A 14,746-nucleotide genomic window follows, 5' to 3' on the forward strand; every position below is an offset into this window, starting at 1 on the left:
TCCACTGCCAGGACTATGGGAAAGAGCTCCAGTAAGGCCAAATTCTTCAGGAACCTCACCTCCCTCCAAGACTCCGGCCAGGACTCTGCACTCCAGTTCCCTTGGCAATGAGCGCCATATCCTGCCGAACCTGCTGCATCAGTGAACAGTACCAAATTAGCGTTGCTGACTGGCTCCTCCTGCAACAACAATCGGCCATTAAACTCCTCCAGGAAAGCGTACCACACTCTCAAATCATTACATAAATCCCTGGACAATCTAATGAAGTGATTGGGCACCCTCACCCCTGAGGTGGCCGCCGACAATCTTCTGCAAAATATGCGACCCATGGGAATAATCCTGCAGGCAAAGTTCAGTTTGCCCAGGAGCGATTGCAGTTCTATTAACCACAGCTTCCGCTTGCTATGCGCTACCCTGACTTCCTGTCGTAGTGCCACTGCCTTGTCCTCCAGCAACCTACACTCCATTGACATTGAATCAATAGTGATTCCCAAAAACACTAATTCTGAAGTCCTCCGTCTTCTCCCCTGCCAAAGGAATCCCAAACCTATCTGCCAGATGCTGTATGGTCCTCAGCAAGATCCCACAGCTGCGGATCCCGGAGGCCCCACGCAAAGGAAGTCATCCAGGTAATGGATGACGGAGTGACCCTAGCCGTTTCCCGCACTGCCCACTCAAAGAACAAACTAAATGCCTCAAACAGGGAACAAGAGATTGAACATCCCATAGGCAGACAGCGATCTACAAAGTAAGATCCCTGCCAGCAACAACCTAACGAATGCATACTCTGTGGGTGAACTGACAATAACCTGAACGCCGCTTCCACATCTGTTTTTGCCATAAGGGCCCCTCACACAAGCCTTCGGGTCAATACCGTCATTTACGGAGCCGCCCTTTGGGTAGGACAGGTGGGTAATCATCCTGTACTGCCCTGGTTCTTTCTTGGGAACCACTTCCAATGGGGAATCCACCAAGTCTGAAACCGACGGGACCGAAAATGGACCGGCCATCCAGCCGAGAGCCACCTCCGACACCACCTTCCGATGAAGTAATGCCGACCTCAAATTATCCAATACCGGAGGAACCTCCCTCAACGTACTCGGAATCTTAAACCCCTCCCGAAAACTCGCTTCTAACAAACCAGCCGCTGCCTGATCGAGATATCTACTTAGGAAAGGCAGCATCCTTTCCAGGTTCACTGGCGTCATCCCTTTTTCCAGCGACTCTTTCCTTGTCTGAAACAATGTGAGAAGGGGTGTGCGCCACTGCACCCGGAACATTCGTGCTTGTAACTACACGAGTTCCCGAACCTGCACGTTCCCTCGTTGAACTACCAGCAGAGCCCTTTCTTTTTTGGGGCCGGCGATCCTGCTGAGGAGGCGCCGCTGACCCCTCCTGGAAAAAACTGACCTGTAGCCCTGGAAGAAGTCATCAACTTGATCCAAAGACTAACAACTTTGTGGTCCCATCTAATAGCCAGATGAACGGCCTTCCGTTGGTGAAATTGTTCATCATACCGGAGCCACGCCAAACCTCCATACACCCTGTGCGCCTCGCTAATGGCCTCTAGATAGCAAAATAAAGCTGAACAGTGCTCTGTGCCTTTTCCCCGATTACGCTCGCAAGGATCGCAAATGCTTGCAACCAATTTGCAAACGTGCGGGGAATAAGCCGCTATCTTCTCTTCTCCCTTCTGGCCCTGGTTAAACGGTAACTGAATAGCTGCTTTTGAACTCTCAGGTTCAGGTTTTACACTGTTATACAAGCTGTACACTCACTACTTTACGTTGTAGCAAAGTGTCATTTCTTTAGTGTTGTCACATGAAAAGATAATCAAATATTTACAAAAATGTGAGGGACAGATAGACAGATAGACAGATAGACAGATAGACAGATAGACAGATAGACAGATAGACAGATAGATAGATAGATAGATAGATATACACACAGGGCTCAAGTCCTGTGAGAACACATGGGAACGGAGTTCCTTTACTTTTTCCACAACAGTAACTCAGTTCCCATTAGCAGCCGTGTCCTGCAAGACTTTGAAGTATGTGAGCTGTGTGGCAGGTGCTACACCAGCAGCTGCCGACACAGCTCCCAATAGTAAGTGCCGCTCACCTGACCGTTCAGGCATTGCCAGTAGGGGGCCCCATGACAGCTTCCGTTTCAATCTACCTGTCAATCACAGCTAGCTGATGGGTAGATCAGGTCCCTGCTGCTAAGAAATTGTATTTAGTCAGACCTCTCGTGTAATGCGCTCCTCCCCGCACAGCTATTCTGCTCACACGACATGCAGGGAGAGAGGTGAGCTGAGGGAGGAACATCAGTTTGGGGTGGTAAGCTGAGCACAATACCTGGCAAAGTTTAATGCCAGGAGGGAAGTTTATGTGGAAATATGTGAAGGGTTGGAATAGCAGCGAGTGTGTGTTGGAGCCCTGCAGAGTTTGCAGCTCTCCAAGCTAACATACATCTCCTAAGCAGGAACACATCACTATCTCCCCAAGCAGTCTGTCCAGATAATGTGCAGTTCATTTATGACCTTTCCGTTTAACCCTGTGTTATCCAAACTCTGTTCAACGAAAAGTGTAACCTCACCACATAAACACTCTATATACAAAATAACATTCCCCAATAAAGATCAGAACATGATGTTCACATTTGCATGGAAGCACAATGGAATGAATGCTGATTATTCAGAGAATTACCGTATTTATGTTTATTGAGGATTGCTTTTTTTTTTTTTTAAGGAAAAACAGTTACGCTTCATACACACAATACGAAAATTGGATTAAAAATACCACTTTTGAAGCGTGCATATGAGCGTATCATTTTTTTTTGGGCAAGTGGATCTTGGGTGGGAGTTCCCACACTTCTTTTCCCCAGGACTTGACCCCTGTGTGTGTGTATATATATATATATATATATATATATATATATATATATATATATATATATATATATATGTGTGTGTGTGTAGGACTAACCCCCGAAGGAGCTGCTGGTTATTTTTGGGCTTACCGTTACCTTTCGTTCTCCTTGTTGCACGTCTAGGGGATGTCCCTTGGTAGATGGCCCAGTAACTTGAGACTGACAATAGATCCACTTGAATTTTATTTGCAAAAACTCAAACCATTGAAAAGTCTTTCAACTTGGGATCAGAGGGTTGGAAAGGAAAGTTCAGGGACTCTCAATGTCAAAGTCCAAAAACATTAAAGAACTTGCTTTCTTTGACTGCATCCAGAGAATAGCCATTCGCAGCTGAATGATCACTCAGATTGGACAGTCCCTCTCACAAGGCCTAGCAGCCAACAAGGTGTTTACTCAGGAACAAAGTCTCCATCACTGACGTTGTTGCAGAACACGTAGGGAAACTAAGCTGTAGAACACTTGTAGGATACCTGGATCTTATACCCTGTTTGGCGATATCCACAAGACCGGATTCTTTTGGTTACTTCAGCCCTTCCAGGCTCTTGTTAAGAAAACCAACCCGCACGTGGTGTTCTTCTAAAGAGTCATCCCCTGGAATGCTCGAAGTTCAATGGGTCTCTACCGAACTGGAGACAGCACCCACCCACCTTGGAATCCTTCCTTAGTTCCCTTGCCTTGGGCTAGCCAGCCCAGAGGCATTAACCACTTGACCACTGGGCACTTAAACACCCTTAATAACCAGACCAATTTTCAGCTTTCAGTGCTCTCACATTTTGAATGACAATTACTCAGTCATGCAACACTGTACCCGCATGAAATTTTTGTCCTTATTTTCACACAAATAGAGCTTTCTTTTGGTGGTATTTAATCACCGCTGGGTTTTTTATTTTTTGTGCTAAAAAAGAAAAAATTATGTAAAAAAATGAATTTTTCTTTGTTTCTGTTATAAAATTTAGCAGATTGGTAATTTTTTCTTCATAAATTTTGGCCAAAATGTATACTACTACATATCTTTGGTAAAAATAAGTACAAATTTGTGTATATTATTTGGTCTTTGTGAAAGTTATAGGGTCCACAAGCTATGGTGCCAATATCTGAAAATTGATCACACTTGAGACCCTAACATGCCAGAAAAGTACAAATACACCCCAAATGATTTTTTTTTAAGTTTGACACGGGGTTCCCCTTAATATCCATACCAGACCTGAAGGGACTGGGAATTGAATTTAGGGAAACCCCACGCTTTTTTTTATTTTTATCAATGAATGAATTGTCACTTTGTGCAGGGACAGTTCTAAGCACGGGAAACATGCGCCCCTTCACAGGCATACTATAGACACCCCCCAGGTACGATATTTATTAAAATCACTGCTCCTGAAAAAAAAATAAACAGTTTTGTGCTTTAAAAAAAAAACAGTAAAGTTAGCCCAATGTTTTTGCATAATGTTACGCCATGTAAATAGATACCTAACATGTCACCCTTCAAAAACTTAACAAGGGGGGCCCCCAGATCCTACCTCCCCCTGTGAATAGGTATGGGGTACATAACCAGCCTGTTTTTCTAAATAATCAGTGCTGCTGGCTACAGCCGGCAACACTGATCACTGTATTCTGATGGCGGTAAAGTCTCTCTGCCATCAGAACACAATAAAAAAGGGTGAGGGATTCCCCCATTCACTATGAATGTGTGGATGGGGGAATTTTGTAATTTTTATAATTCTAGGGGCGTACCTACAGGGGTTGCAAATACCTTTGCTGTGAAGATTCTATATTCTGAGTGGGTGAAATACATATTTCTGCACAGACACCTTGAGACATGTTGGCTAGAGCTTGTTATTTTGTGAAGAAGATTTTCATGTTAGTGTGGGCACCTTTCTCTGTACCCATCTATCTGGTCTTATCAGGACATAAAACAGCCAGTATCAGTAAAGATGTAGATGATGTTGAGCACAGATGCCACAAACTATCTGCGCAGAATGACCCACACCTTCCATAGCCTAATAGTACAAAATTTGTTCTTTTCTTAACTCAGTTTACCGATCTTATAATGCCCCATACTATTTGTATTTTGATACAATTTACATGTCTAATGTTAAAGAGTTATTTTATCTCCTATAAAGTTAATAACCAATATTACACTGAAAATGCTGCAAATATATGTAGATTTAGCATAAAAATGAAAAAACATTTTTTAAAATAAAATGTAAATATTTATTAAGAAAAATAGCAATTACCATATGTACAAGGGACATAAACATAGAAATTTTTTTTTTACTAAAATTGAAATATATATTTTGCTTGATGTGTTTGATGACCTGCAAAAAACACTGTACACTCTCCCTGATTATCCACTGCTTATGTGTCTTATTTTTTAAGTACTACATTTAGTCCTTTTTTCAGTGCAGTCCAATTAATCACACGTAGGTCCTTATATTTTAAATGTTATACTGTCCTTAATCTAACTCTGCAATGGTGATCATTCCCAAAAGTCACCTAAAAGTCCTGTAATAAACACCATGCAGTCTTTAATCCACCTCTTCAATGGTAGGTCCGGGGTTGCAGCCCTGTCTGGCCTGAGTACTGCAGCTGGCTCCTGGCATCCCACCGCCTGCTGCCCCTTGGTACAATCTGGAGATGATAGGGTTACATACCCTCTCCAGCTCCTTCTGCTGGTGGAGGTACTCCTCTTTCTCAGCCAGCTGGTTCTTGTCCAGCCATGACAGGACCTCATTACACTTATCCACAATGGCCTTCTTATCTGATGCACTCATTTTGTCCTTGATATTGTCATCCTCCACTGTGCTCTTCAGATTGAAGACATAGGACTCCAGAGAGTTCTTAGCAGCAACCCTCTCCCTCTGAATATCATCGTCCGCCTTGTACCTTTCTGCCTCCTGCACCATCTTCTCTATTTCCTCTTTGCTCAGTCTGCCCTTGTCATTGGTGATGGTGATTTTGTTCTGCTTTCCTGAGCTTTTGTCCAAAGCAGACACATTGAGGATTCCGTTGGCATCAATGTCAAAGGTTACTTCAATTTGTGGCACTCCACGTGGAGCTGGAGGAATGCCAGTCAGTTCAAACTTCCCCAGGAGGTTGTTGTCTTTTGTCATTGCTCTCTCACCCTCAAACACCTGGATGAGGACACCTGGCTGGTTGTCAGAGTAGGTGCTGAAGATCTGTGTCTGCTTGGTGGGGATGGTGGTGTTGCGTTTGATGAGTACAGTCATCACCCCTCCGGCTGTTTCTAGACCAAGAGAGAGCGGGGCCACATCCAGCAGGAGCAGATCCTGTACCTTCTCAGACTTGTCACCAGTCAGGATGGCAGCTTGTACAGCGGCTCCATAGGCGACAGCTTCATCAGGGTTGATGCTCTTGTTTAGCTCCTTCCCATTGAAGAAGTCTTGAAGGAGTTTCTGCACCTTGGGAATACGTGTAGAGCCTCCAACCAGAACAATGTCATTAATCTGAGACTTGTCCAGCTTGGCATCTCTCAGGGCCTTCTCAACGGGGTCAAGGGTTCCCCTGAAGAGATCTGAACAAAGTTCCTCAAAGCGAGCCCTGGTGATGGAAGTGTAGAAGTCAATGCCCTCATACAAAGAGTCAATCTCAATGCTGGCCTGGGTGCTGGAGGACAGGGTGCGCTTGGCTCTCTCGCAAGCTGTTCTGAGCCTCCTCAGAGCTCTCTTATTCTGGCTGATGTCTTTCTTGTGCTTGCGCTTAAATTCTTCCACAAAGTGGTTCACCATTCGGTTATCAAAGTCTTCTCCACCCAGATGGGTGTCACCTGCTGTAGCCTTCACCTCAAAGACCCCTTCATCAATAGTGAGGATGGAGACGTCAAATGTGCCACCTCCCAGGTCAAAGATCAGGATGTTGCGTTCACCTCGGCTTCCTTTATCCAAGCCATAAGCAATGGCAGCAGCTGTGGGCTCATTAATGATTCTCAGTACATTTAAACCAGCGATGACCCCGGCATCTTTAGTGGCTTGGCGCTGGGAGTCATTGAAATAGGCTGGCACGGTGATCACAGCGTTTCTCACAGAATGACCCAGGTACGCCTCAGCTGTTTCCTTCATCTTCAACAAGACCATGGAGGAAATTTCCTCAGGAGTGAAGGTCTTCTCTTCTCCTTTGTACTCCACCTTGACTTTGGGCTTCCCACAGTCACTCACCACCTGGAATGGCCAGTGCTTCATGTCAGACTGCACCACGTGGTCATCAAACTTCCTGCCAATCAGTCTCTTAGCATCAAAGACTGTGTTCTGTGGGTTCATGGCCACCTGGTTCTTGGCTGCATCTCCGATCAGCCTCTCTGTGTCGGTGAAGGCCACATAGCTCGGGGTGGTGCGGTTGCCCTGGTCATTGGCGATGATCTCCACCTTGCCATGCTGGAAGACGCCGACGCAGGAATAGGTCGTGCCAAGATCAATGCCAATTGCAATGTCTTTGGGCGCCATCTTCTTGCTGGTGGATGTGTAGATCTCTATATTATATCTTCTTGGGGTCAGTAGATAAAGCTGGTTCTCCTCTGCTGTGTCAGAAGATACGTCTCCTCTGTGCTGTATGGAGAACGGAGTTGTGTTCTCCTCTATGAGCTGAGCTCTGTCTTCTCTCTGGGAGTTTTACTATCTGCCTCTCTCTGTGCAGCTCAGCTCTATTTATACTCGCTGGCTCAGCTGTGAGAAAGTTCCTGACCAATCACGCACAGTCCTTAGGAAGCAGCTGGAACCTTCCAGAGACTTCCTGGAAGCATCAGCCAATCAGCACTGACCTGAGACAACGTCATCAACTTTAGATGATTCCTGAATGTACAGGAAGGTTGGGGGCAGATCTCTGCTGTCTGGACAGAGTTAACCCTTTCATGACTTGCAGCTCCTCGGTGGTCGGGATTAACCCTTTCCATTTATAACCGCTACCTAGCGGCTGAATACAATTAACCCTTTTTTGGCTAATTGCTGCCTGGTGACATGATAACCAGCAGCTCAATAAAGCGTAATATAGTTAACCTTTTCATGACTGATGATTATCTGGTAGCTAGACAGGATTAATACTATCACAATTAACGGCTCTCATATGATTAACCCTTTATGACCAGCATCTTCTTAGTGGCTGAACACGGGTCTACTGTTTCATGACAAATGTCTCCCCAGTGGCTGGATGACATTAACCCTTCCATGACTGTCAACTCCCTGAAGGCTGAATACCATTAATCCTTTCATGACTGATGTCTCCCAGGTGGTCTGAATATTATTAACCCTTCTATGACTAACCACTCCCTAATGGCTGAATGCAATTAACTCTTTCATTTCCTATGGGTCTGTGTTGGCTGGATAGGATTTACCTATTTATGTGGAGAGGTTTCCTTATGGCTGGAAATTATTAACCCTATAATGACCAGGGGCTCCCAATGTCTGTATATGTTTGACCCTTTTGTGGCTGTTTGTTTTGTCCATGTCCTCCCTGGTGGCAGTATACAGGCACCCAGGCATGTGATGTCTTTTTTCACCTTCCCAGGATATCGTTTGAGTATATGAAGATAGCAGACAGAAAGAATGGCAAAAATAAATCGTTTTCACTTACCTGGGATAGGTATATACACACAAATGGCTAGGATGTTGTTAGTCCTGAGAGGCAAAGTCTGCACTGACCGGCGCGCCGTCTGCATACTTTAAAAATCACCAGCGCATGCACAGTTGTCGATACGACTGCCATCAGCGATGTTTAGTGGTGTCCATGAATAATGTCATCTCGTGAAATAACGCAATGAAGTCATCTCACTAGGGATGAGCTTCGTGTTCGAGTCGAACATACATTCGACTCGAACATCGGCTGTTCGCCCATTCGGCGAATTCCGAACGTTATGGGCCGTTCGCGCCAAATTCGTGTGGCGCTCACGGCCCACAATGCACTGCGCCACCGCAGTGCATTGCTGGCTCATGATTGGCCAAGCATACACTGTGACCCTGCATGCTTGGCCAATCACAGCGCCGGCAGCGAGGAGAGCCATGATTGGCCACAGGCAGGATGCCTGTGGCCAATCATAGCTCAGGCTGTGTAGTACACGCCCCACACTATATAAGGCCGCCAGCGTGGCAGCCTTGTGTAGTGTGTTGGCGTCTGTAGGAGTTAGTGGTGTTCTGTGTACCTTCAACACAGTATACACCGATCATTATCGGCCGATTTTACTTTCTTGCTCTTCTGTAGTGGTTGTTGTCTGCGTGCCCTGACCGCAGTATACACCGCTATATCCACCTATATAGCTAGCTATATTTCTCTTTTTTAATAGAGCTTGCAGTCAGTTGTAGGAGATTGTGCATGCTGTCTGCATGCCCTGAACCCAGTATACACCGCTATATCCACCTATATAGCTAACTATCTTGTGTCTTTTCAAATAGAGCTTGCAGTCAGTTGTAGGAGATTGTGCGTGCTGTCTGCGTGCCCTGAACACAGTATACACTGCTATATCCACCTACATAGCTAACTATCTTGCTCTTTTTAAATAGAGCCTGCAGTCAGTTGTAGGAGGTTGTGCGTGCTGTCTGCGTGCCCTGAACCCAGTATACACTGTTATATCCACCTACATAGCTCTTCTCTAATTGAGCCATGTGCCATCTGCAGGAGTTAGTGGATGTTGTGTGTGCCTCCAGCACAATATACACTACCCAATTGCTGGTTTTCCCATCTCCCTTCAGTCCATTACCATGTCTGGAAGGCCAGCAAGGAGAGGCAGACAGGCGCGAGCCGATAAAAGAGGGCAAGCAGGCTCTGTGTCTAGAGACAACAGTGCTGGTCGTGGACGCGGTGCATCGTCATCATCAGCACGTGGCCATGGGACACGCTTGTCTTTCTTTTCGGCAGCTGGACATGTTGAGCTGCAACATGCCAACGACTTGGTAGAGTGGATGACCAAGCCCTCTTCATCCTCCTCATCCTCTCTCACCCAGGCTCAGGGTACTAGCAAAGCAGCTGCCAATGCATCGTCTTCCCTCCTCTCAATGTCATCATCAGTGACTCCTTCCCTAGACCCACCACGTCCTCCTGAGGAGTCTCCTGAACTGTTTGAGCACAATGTTGGGTACATGCTCCAGGAGGATGCACAGTGTTTTGTAGGCTCTGATGATGATACTCAGCTAGAGAAAGGCAGTAGCGTGAATGCAGAGAGAGGGGATGCTCAAGAAGGACAGCAATCTGGCAGTCATATTCCACAAGCTGCAGATTACTGCCAGGTTTGCTCCAGCGATGAAGAGGGAGGGGATGATGAGGGCACTGACTCCACGTGGGTGCCTGGTAGGAGAGAGGAGGAGGAGGCACATGTCCAATAAGGCAGGATGCCCTCCGGGGGCCAGCTTAGGGGCAGCACATCGACTGAATCACACAGCAGAGCTCCACCTGTGCAGGGTGCTGCCTCTGCGCGTTATTCTAAAAGTTCTCTGGTGTGGGCCTTTTTTGAGACGAGTGCATCAGATCGCACCACTGCTATTTGCAACATATGTCTCAAGTGTATCTCGCATGGCCAAAACATCAGCCGCTTGGGCACCACATGCTTGACCAGACATATGTTGACCTGCCATGCAGCTCGTTGGCAAGCGTACCTCAAAGACCCACACCAAAGAACAAAGCGGACCTCTCCTTGCTCCTCGTCAGCTGGGATCTCCAACCCCACTAGACCTTCAGTCCTCTCTGAAACCTGCTCTGAGAGGAATGAAGGTATAGAATTAGGTGTGTCACAGCCAAGTGTTTCCGGGCACTCTGCTAGCAGTACACCCACGTCCGATTATAGCAGGCAAAAGTCCCTGCCCCAGCTGCTGGACCAGCAAAAAGTTCACTCCCAGCCATCCACATGCCCAGCGCTTGAATGCTAGCTTGGCTAAATTGCTAGCACTTCAACTGCTGCCTTTTCAGTTGGTAGACTCGGCCCCCTTCCGTGAGTTTGTACAATGTGTGGTTCCTCAGTGGCAGGCCCCCAAACACTTTTTCTCACGGAAGGCAATTCCGGCTTTCTACCGGTATGTGAAAGGCAATTTCCTTGCCTCGATGGACAGGGCGGTCAGCGGTAAGGTGCATATTACCGCTGACTCATGGTCCAGCAGGCATGGACAGGGACGTTACCTGTCTTTCACAGCCCATTGGGTCACTCTTCTGGCAGCTGGGAAGGATGCAGGACAAGGTGCAGTAGTGTTGGAGGTTGTTCCGCCACCACGCCTCCAAAATGCTACTATTGGTTGTGACACACCTGTCTCCTCCACCCCCTCCTCTTCTTCTTCCTCCATGGCCTCTTCCAGTGCTCTGTCCTCAGAACCAGCTGTGCTCCGTAGGCGTTCCAGGGGCTACGCAAGTACGCAGGCAAAACGATGCCATGCCGTGCTTGCGCTGGTTTGTTTGGGGGACAGGAGCCACACTGGGGCGGGTGTTTTGTCAGCTCTGCAGGGGCAGGCCGAGAGGTGGTTGACGCCACGCCAGCTCAAGCCAGGAATGGTGGTTTGTGACAATGGCACCAACCTCCTCTTCGCCCTCCGACAGGGACAACTGACCCATGTGCCCTGTGTAGCTCACGTCCTTAACCTGGTGGTGCAGCGGTTCTTGGGCAGGTACCCCGGCTTTCAGGATGTCCTGAAGCAGGCCAGGAAAGTCTGTGTGCATTTCCGCCGATCATTTAATGCCTGTGCTTGGCTGGCTGAGCTCCAAAAGGAGTTGAACCTGCCCAAGAACCGCCTTATATGTGACATGCCCACCAGATGGAACTCAACATTGGCCATGCTGCAGCGGCTGCACACGCAGCAGAGGGCCATCAATGAGTACCTGTGCGACTACGGCACCAGGACAGGGTCAGGGGAGCTCAGTTTTTTCTCACCACGCCAGTGGGGCATGATCAGGGATGCATGCACTGTCCTTTCACCGTTTGAGGAGGCCACAAGGATGGTGAGCAGTGACAGTGCATGCATCAGTGACACTGTACCTCTTGTCCACCTCTTGGAGCATACGCTGCGTGGAATAATGGACAGGGCACTTGAGGCAGAACAGAGGCAGGAAGAGGAGGACTTCCTTGCCTCTCAAGGCCCCTTTATCCAAACAGTGTTCCTGCTGTGCCACCCATCACACAGGAAGAGGAGGAGGAGGATGATGATTGTGTCAGCATGGAGGTGGAGGCTGGCACTCAGCATCAGCAGCAGCAGCAGCAGTCTTGTAGGGATGATTTACAGTCCCAAGAAACCCGTGGACTTGTATGTGGCTGGGAGGAGGTAGCTACGGATCATGTTGTCCTTAGTGACCCAGAGGACTCCAGACCGAATGCCTCAGATAACCTACGCTGCATGGCCTCCCTGATCCTGCAAAGCCTGCGGAAGGATCTTCATATTCTTCGGATCAAGGAGAGGGACCATTACTGGCTGGCCACTCTTCTTGATCCACAGTACAAGGGTAAGGTTGCCGACCTTATCTTGCCATCGCAGAGGGAGCAGAGGATGAGACATCTCCGGGAGGCCTTGCAGAAAGGTCTGTGCAACGTGTTCCCAGAGACTTGGAGGTTACAAACTCCTGGTCCTGGACAATGTGTTGCTGAGGCATCGGTCAGAAGAAACGGTGGAGAAGGTGGCCGTCTGACCGATGCTTTCAGACAATTTTTTAGTCCGCAGCCCCAAGGTATGATCAGTTCCAGCAACCATCGCCAGCATCTGATTTACATGGTGCACGAATACCTAGGGGCAAGGTCAGACTTGGACACCTTTCCCACCGAAAATCCTCTGGCTTACTGGGTCTTGAGGATGGATCACTGGCCAGAGCTTGCACAGTATGCAATTGAGCTACTGGCCTGTCCAGCATCCAGCGTTTTTTCGGAATGCACCTTCAGTGCTGCTGGTGGCTTTGTTACCGATCACAGGGTGCGCCTGTCCACTCAATCAGTTGATCGACTGACCTTCATCGAGATGAATCAGTCTTGGATCACCCACAGCTATCAAGCACCTGAAGCTGATGTAACCGAATAATTTTTTTTGAAATATCACATCCCTTCAAGACTGCCTATGCTGATGCTGAGTGACTGTCCTGTTATGTTGACTGTCTATCCTCTTCCTCCTCCGCTGATATGTTGGAAGAACATTTCTGGTTCTGGGTGATGCCATCAGCCCAATTTTTCTGCCCCTGTTTAACAGGGGCATTTAATTACAATTTTTTTTGCAATGCTTTGCAGCAGGGCTCATTCCTGCACTACAACTAGAGTATATGGGAGAGGTTGCAGTGTTGTGGCACCAGCACCAGTGCCTAAGACCCAATTTTTCTGCCCCTGTTCAACAGGGGCGTTTAATTACAATTTTTGATGCAATGCTTTGCAGCAGGGCTCATTCCTACACTACAACTAGAGTATATGGGAGAGGTTGCAGTGTTGTGGCACCAGCACCAGTGCCTAAGACCCAATTTTTCTGCCCCTGTTCAACAGGGGCGTTTAATTTCAATTTTTGATGCAATGCTTTGCAGCAGGGCTCATTCCTACACTACAACTAGAGTATATGGGAGAAGTTGCAGTGTCGTGGCACCAGCACCAGAGCCTAAGGCCCAATTTTTCTGCCCCTGTTTAACAGGGGCGTTTAATTACAATTTTTGATGCAATGCTTTGCAGCAGGGCTCATTCCTACACTACAACTAGAGTATATGGGAGAGGTTGCAGTGTTGTGGCACCAGCACCAGTGCCAGCAGTCCAATTTTTCAGCCCCTGTTTAACAGGGGCATGTAATTACAATTCTTGATATAATATTTCACAGGAGGGCCCGTTCCTGTGCCCACCCAGAGTAACTGTGAGGACTTATAGTGTTGTGGCACCAGCACCACAACCACCAAAGGTCATTTTTTTTACCACTGTTCAACAATGGCATGTAATTACAATTCTTGATATAATCGTTCACAGCAAGGCGCTCCAGCGCCCACCAAGAGTCACTTTGAGGGCTTACAATGTTGTGGCAAAACCAACACCCTGTTCCGCCATTTCTGCAGAGCATATAGGGCAGGTTTTTTTTTTTTTTGGTGTTTTCTAAAAAGCTTAAAAATAGATATTTTGACTGGAGCTACACTTTAAAAATTTACCAGTTGAAAATTACAAACAGATTCTACTTAACACAACAAACCTACACAGTCCCTGTCTTGTTTGCACCGCCTGTATACTGCTGTTCTGAGTATATGGGGCCACACGTATTTCCTTTTTTTAATATGGGTACGGAGTTCCCCTTAATATCCGTACAAGACCCAAAGGGGCTGGTAATGGGCAGGGAGGGAGATGGACTCCATCAGTGGATGCCGTCAGCCGGAATGTTGGTGTCCATTGGGAGCTAGGGATGAGCCGAACACCTCCCTGTTCGGTTCGCACCAGAACCTGCGAACAGACCTAAACTTCGTGTGAACTTTAGAACCCTATTAAAGTCTATGGGACTCGAACGTTCACAATCTAAAGTGCTCATTTTAATGGGTAATATGCAAGTTACTGTCCTAAAAAGTGTTTTGGGACATGGATCAATGCAAAAAAAAGTTTTAAAAACGGCCGTTTTTTCAGGAGCAGTGATTTTAATAATGATTAAAGTGAAACAATAAAAGTGTAATATTCCTTTAAATTTCGTAGCTGGGGGTATCTATAGTATGCCTGTGAAGGGGCGCATGTTTCTGGTGCTTAGAACTGTCCCTGCACAAAGTGTCATTTGTGCAGGAAAAAAAGTCTTTTAAAATCACTTGCGGCTAAATTGTCGGCTCCCCGTAATACAGAGAACACTCAATGAGTGTTCTCTGTATTAGCCGACAATTCATTCATTCATTGATAAAAAAAAAAAAGCGTGGG

At 47.1% G+C, this 14,746-nt stretch overlaps 1 protein-coding gene across 1 annotated transcript; it reads right to left on the reverse strand.

The window, feature by feature from the left end:
• Window positions 1-5,128: 5,128 nt before the first annotated feature.
• LOC143927257 (heat shock 70 kDa protein-like) lies at window positions 5,129-7,612 on the reverse strand. The gene has a single exon (XM_077451258.1). It carries the CDS (start codon window positions 7,386-7,388, stop codon window positions 5,457-5,459), a length of 1,932 nt encoding a protein of 643 aa, XP_077307384.1. The 5' UTR covers window positions 7,389-7,612; the 3' UTR covers window positions 5,129-5,456.
• Window positions 7,613-14,746: the final 7,134 nt, after the last annotated feature.

The sequence above is a fragment of the Lithobates pipiens genome, unplaced genomic scaffold, assembly GCF_037356315.1.
Source record: "Lithobates pipiens isolate NorthernLeopardFrog02 unplaced genomic scaffold, aLitPip1_a1.2 Scaffold_23, whole genome shotgun sequence".
Taxonomy (NCBI): Eukaryota; Metazoa; Chordata; class Amphibia; order Anura; family Ranidae; genus Lithobates; species Lithobates pipiens.

Bases quoted from the DNA above. Each gene is read 5' to 3' on its own strand.
- LOC143927257 (XM_077451258.1), bottom strand. From the start codon at position 7,388: ATGGCGCCCAAAGACATTGCAATTGGCATTGATCTTGGCACGACCTAT.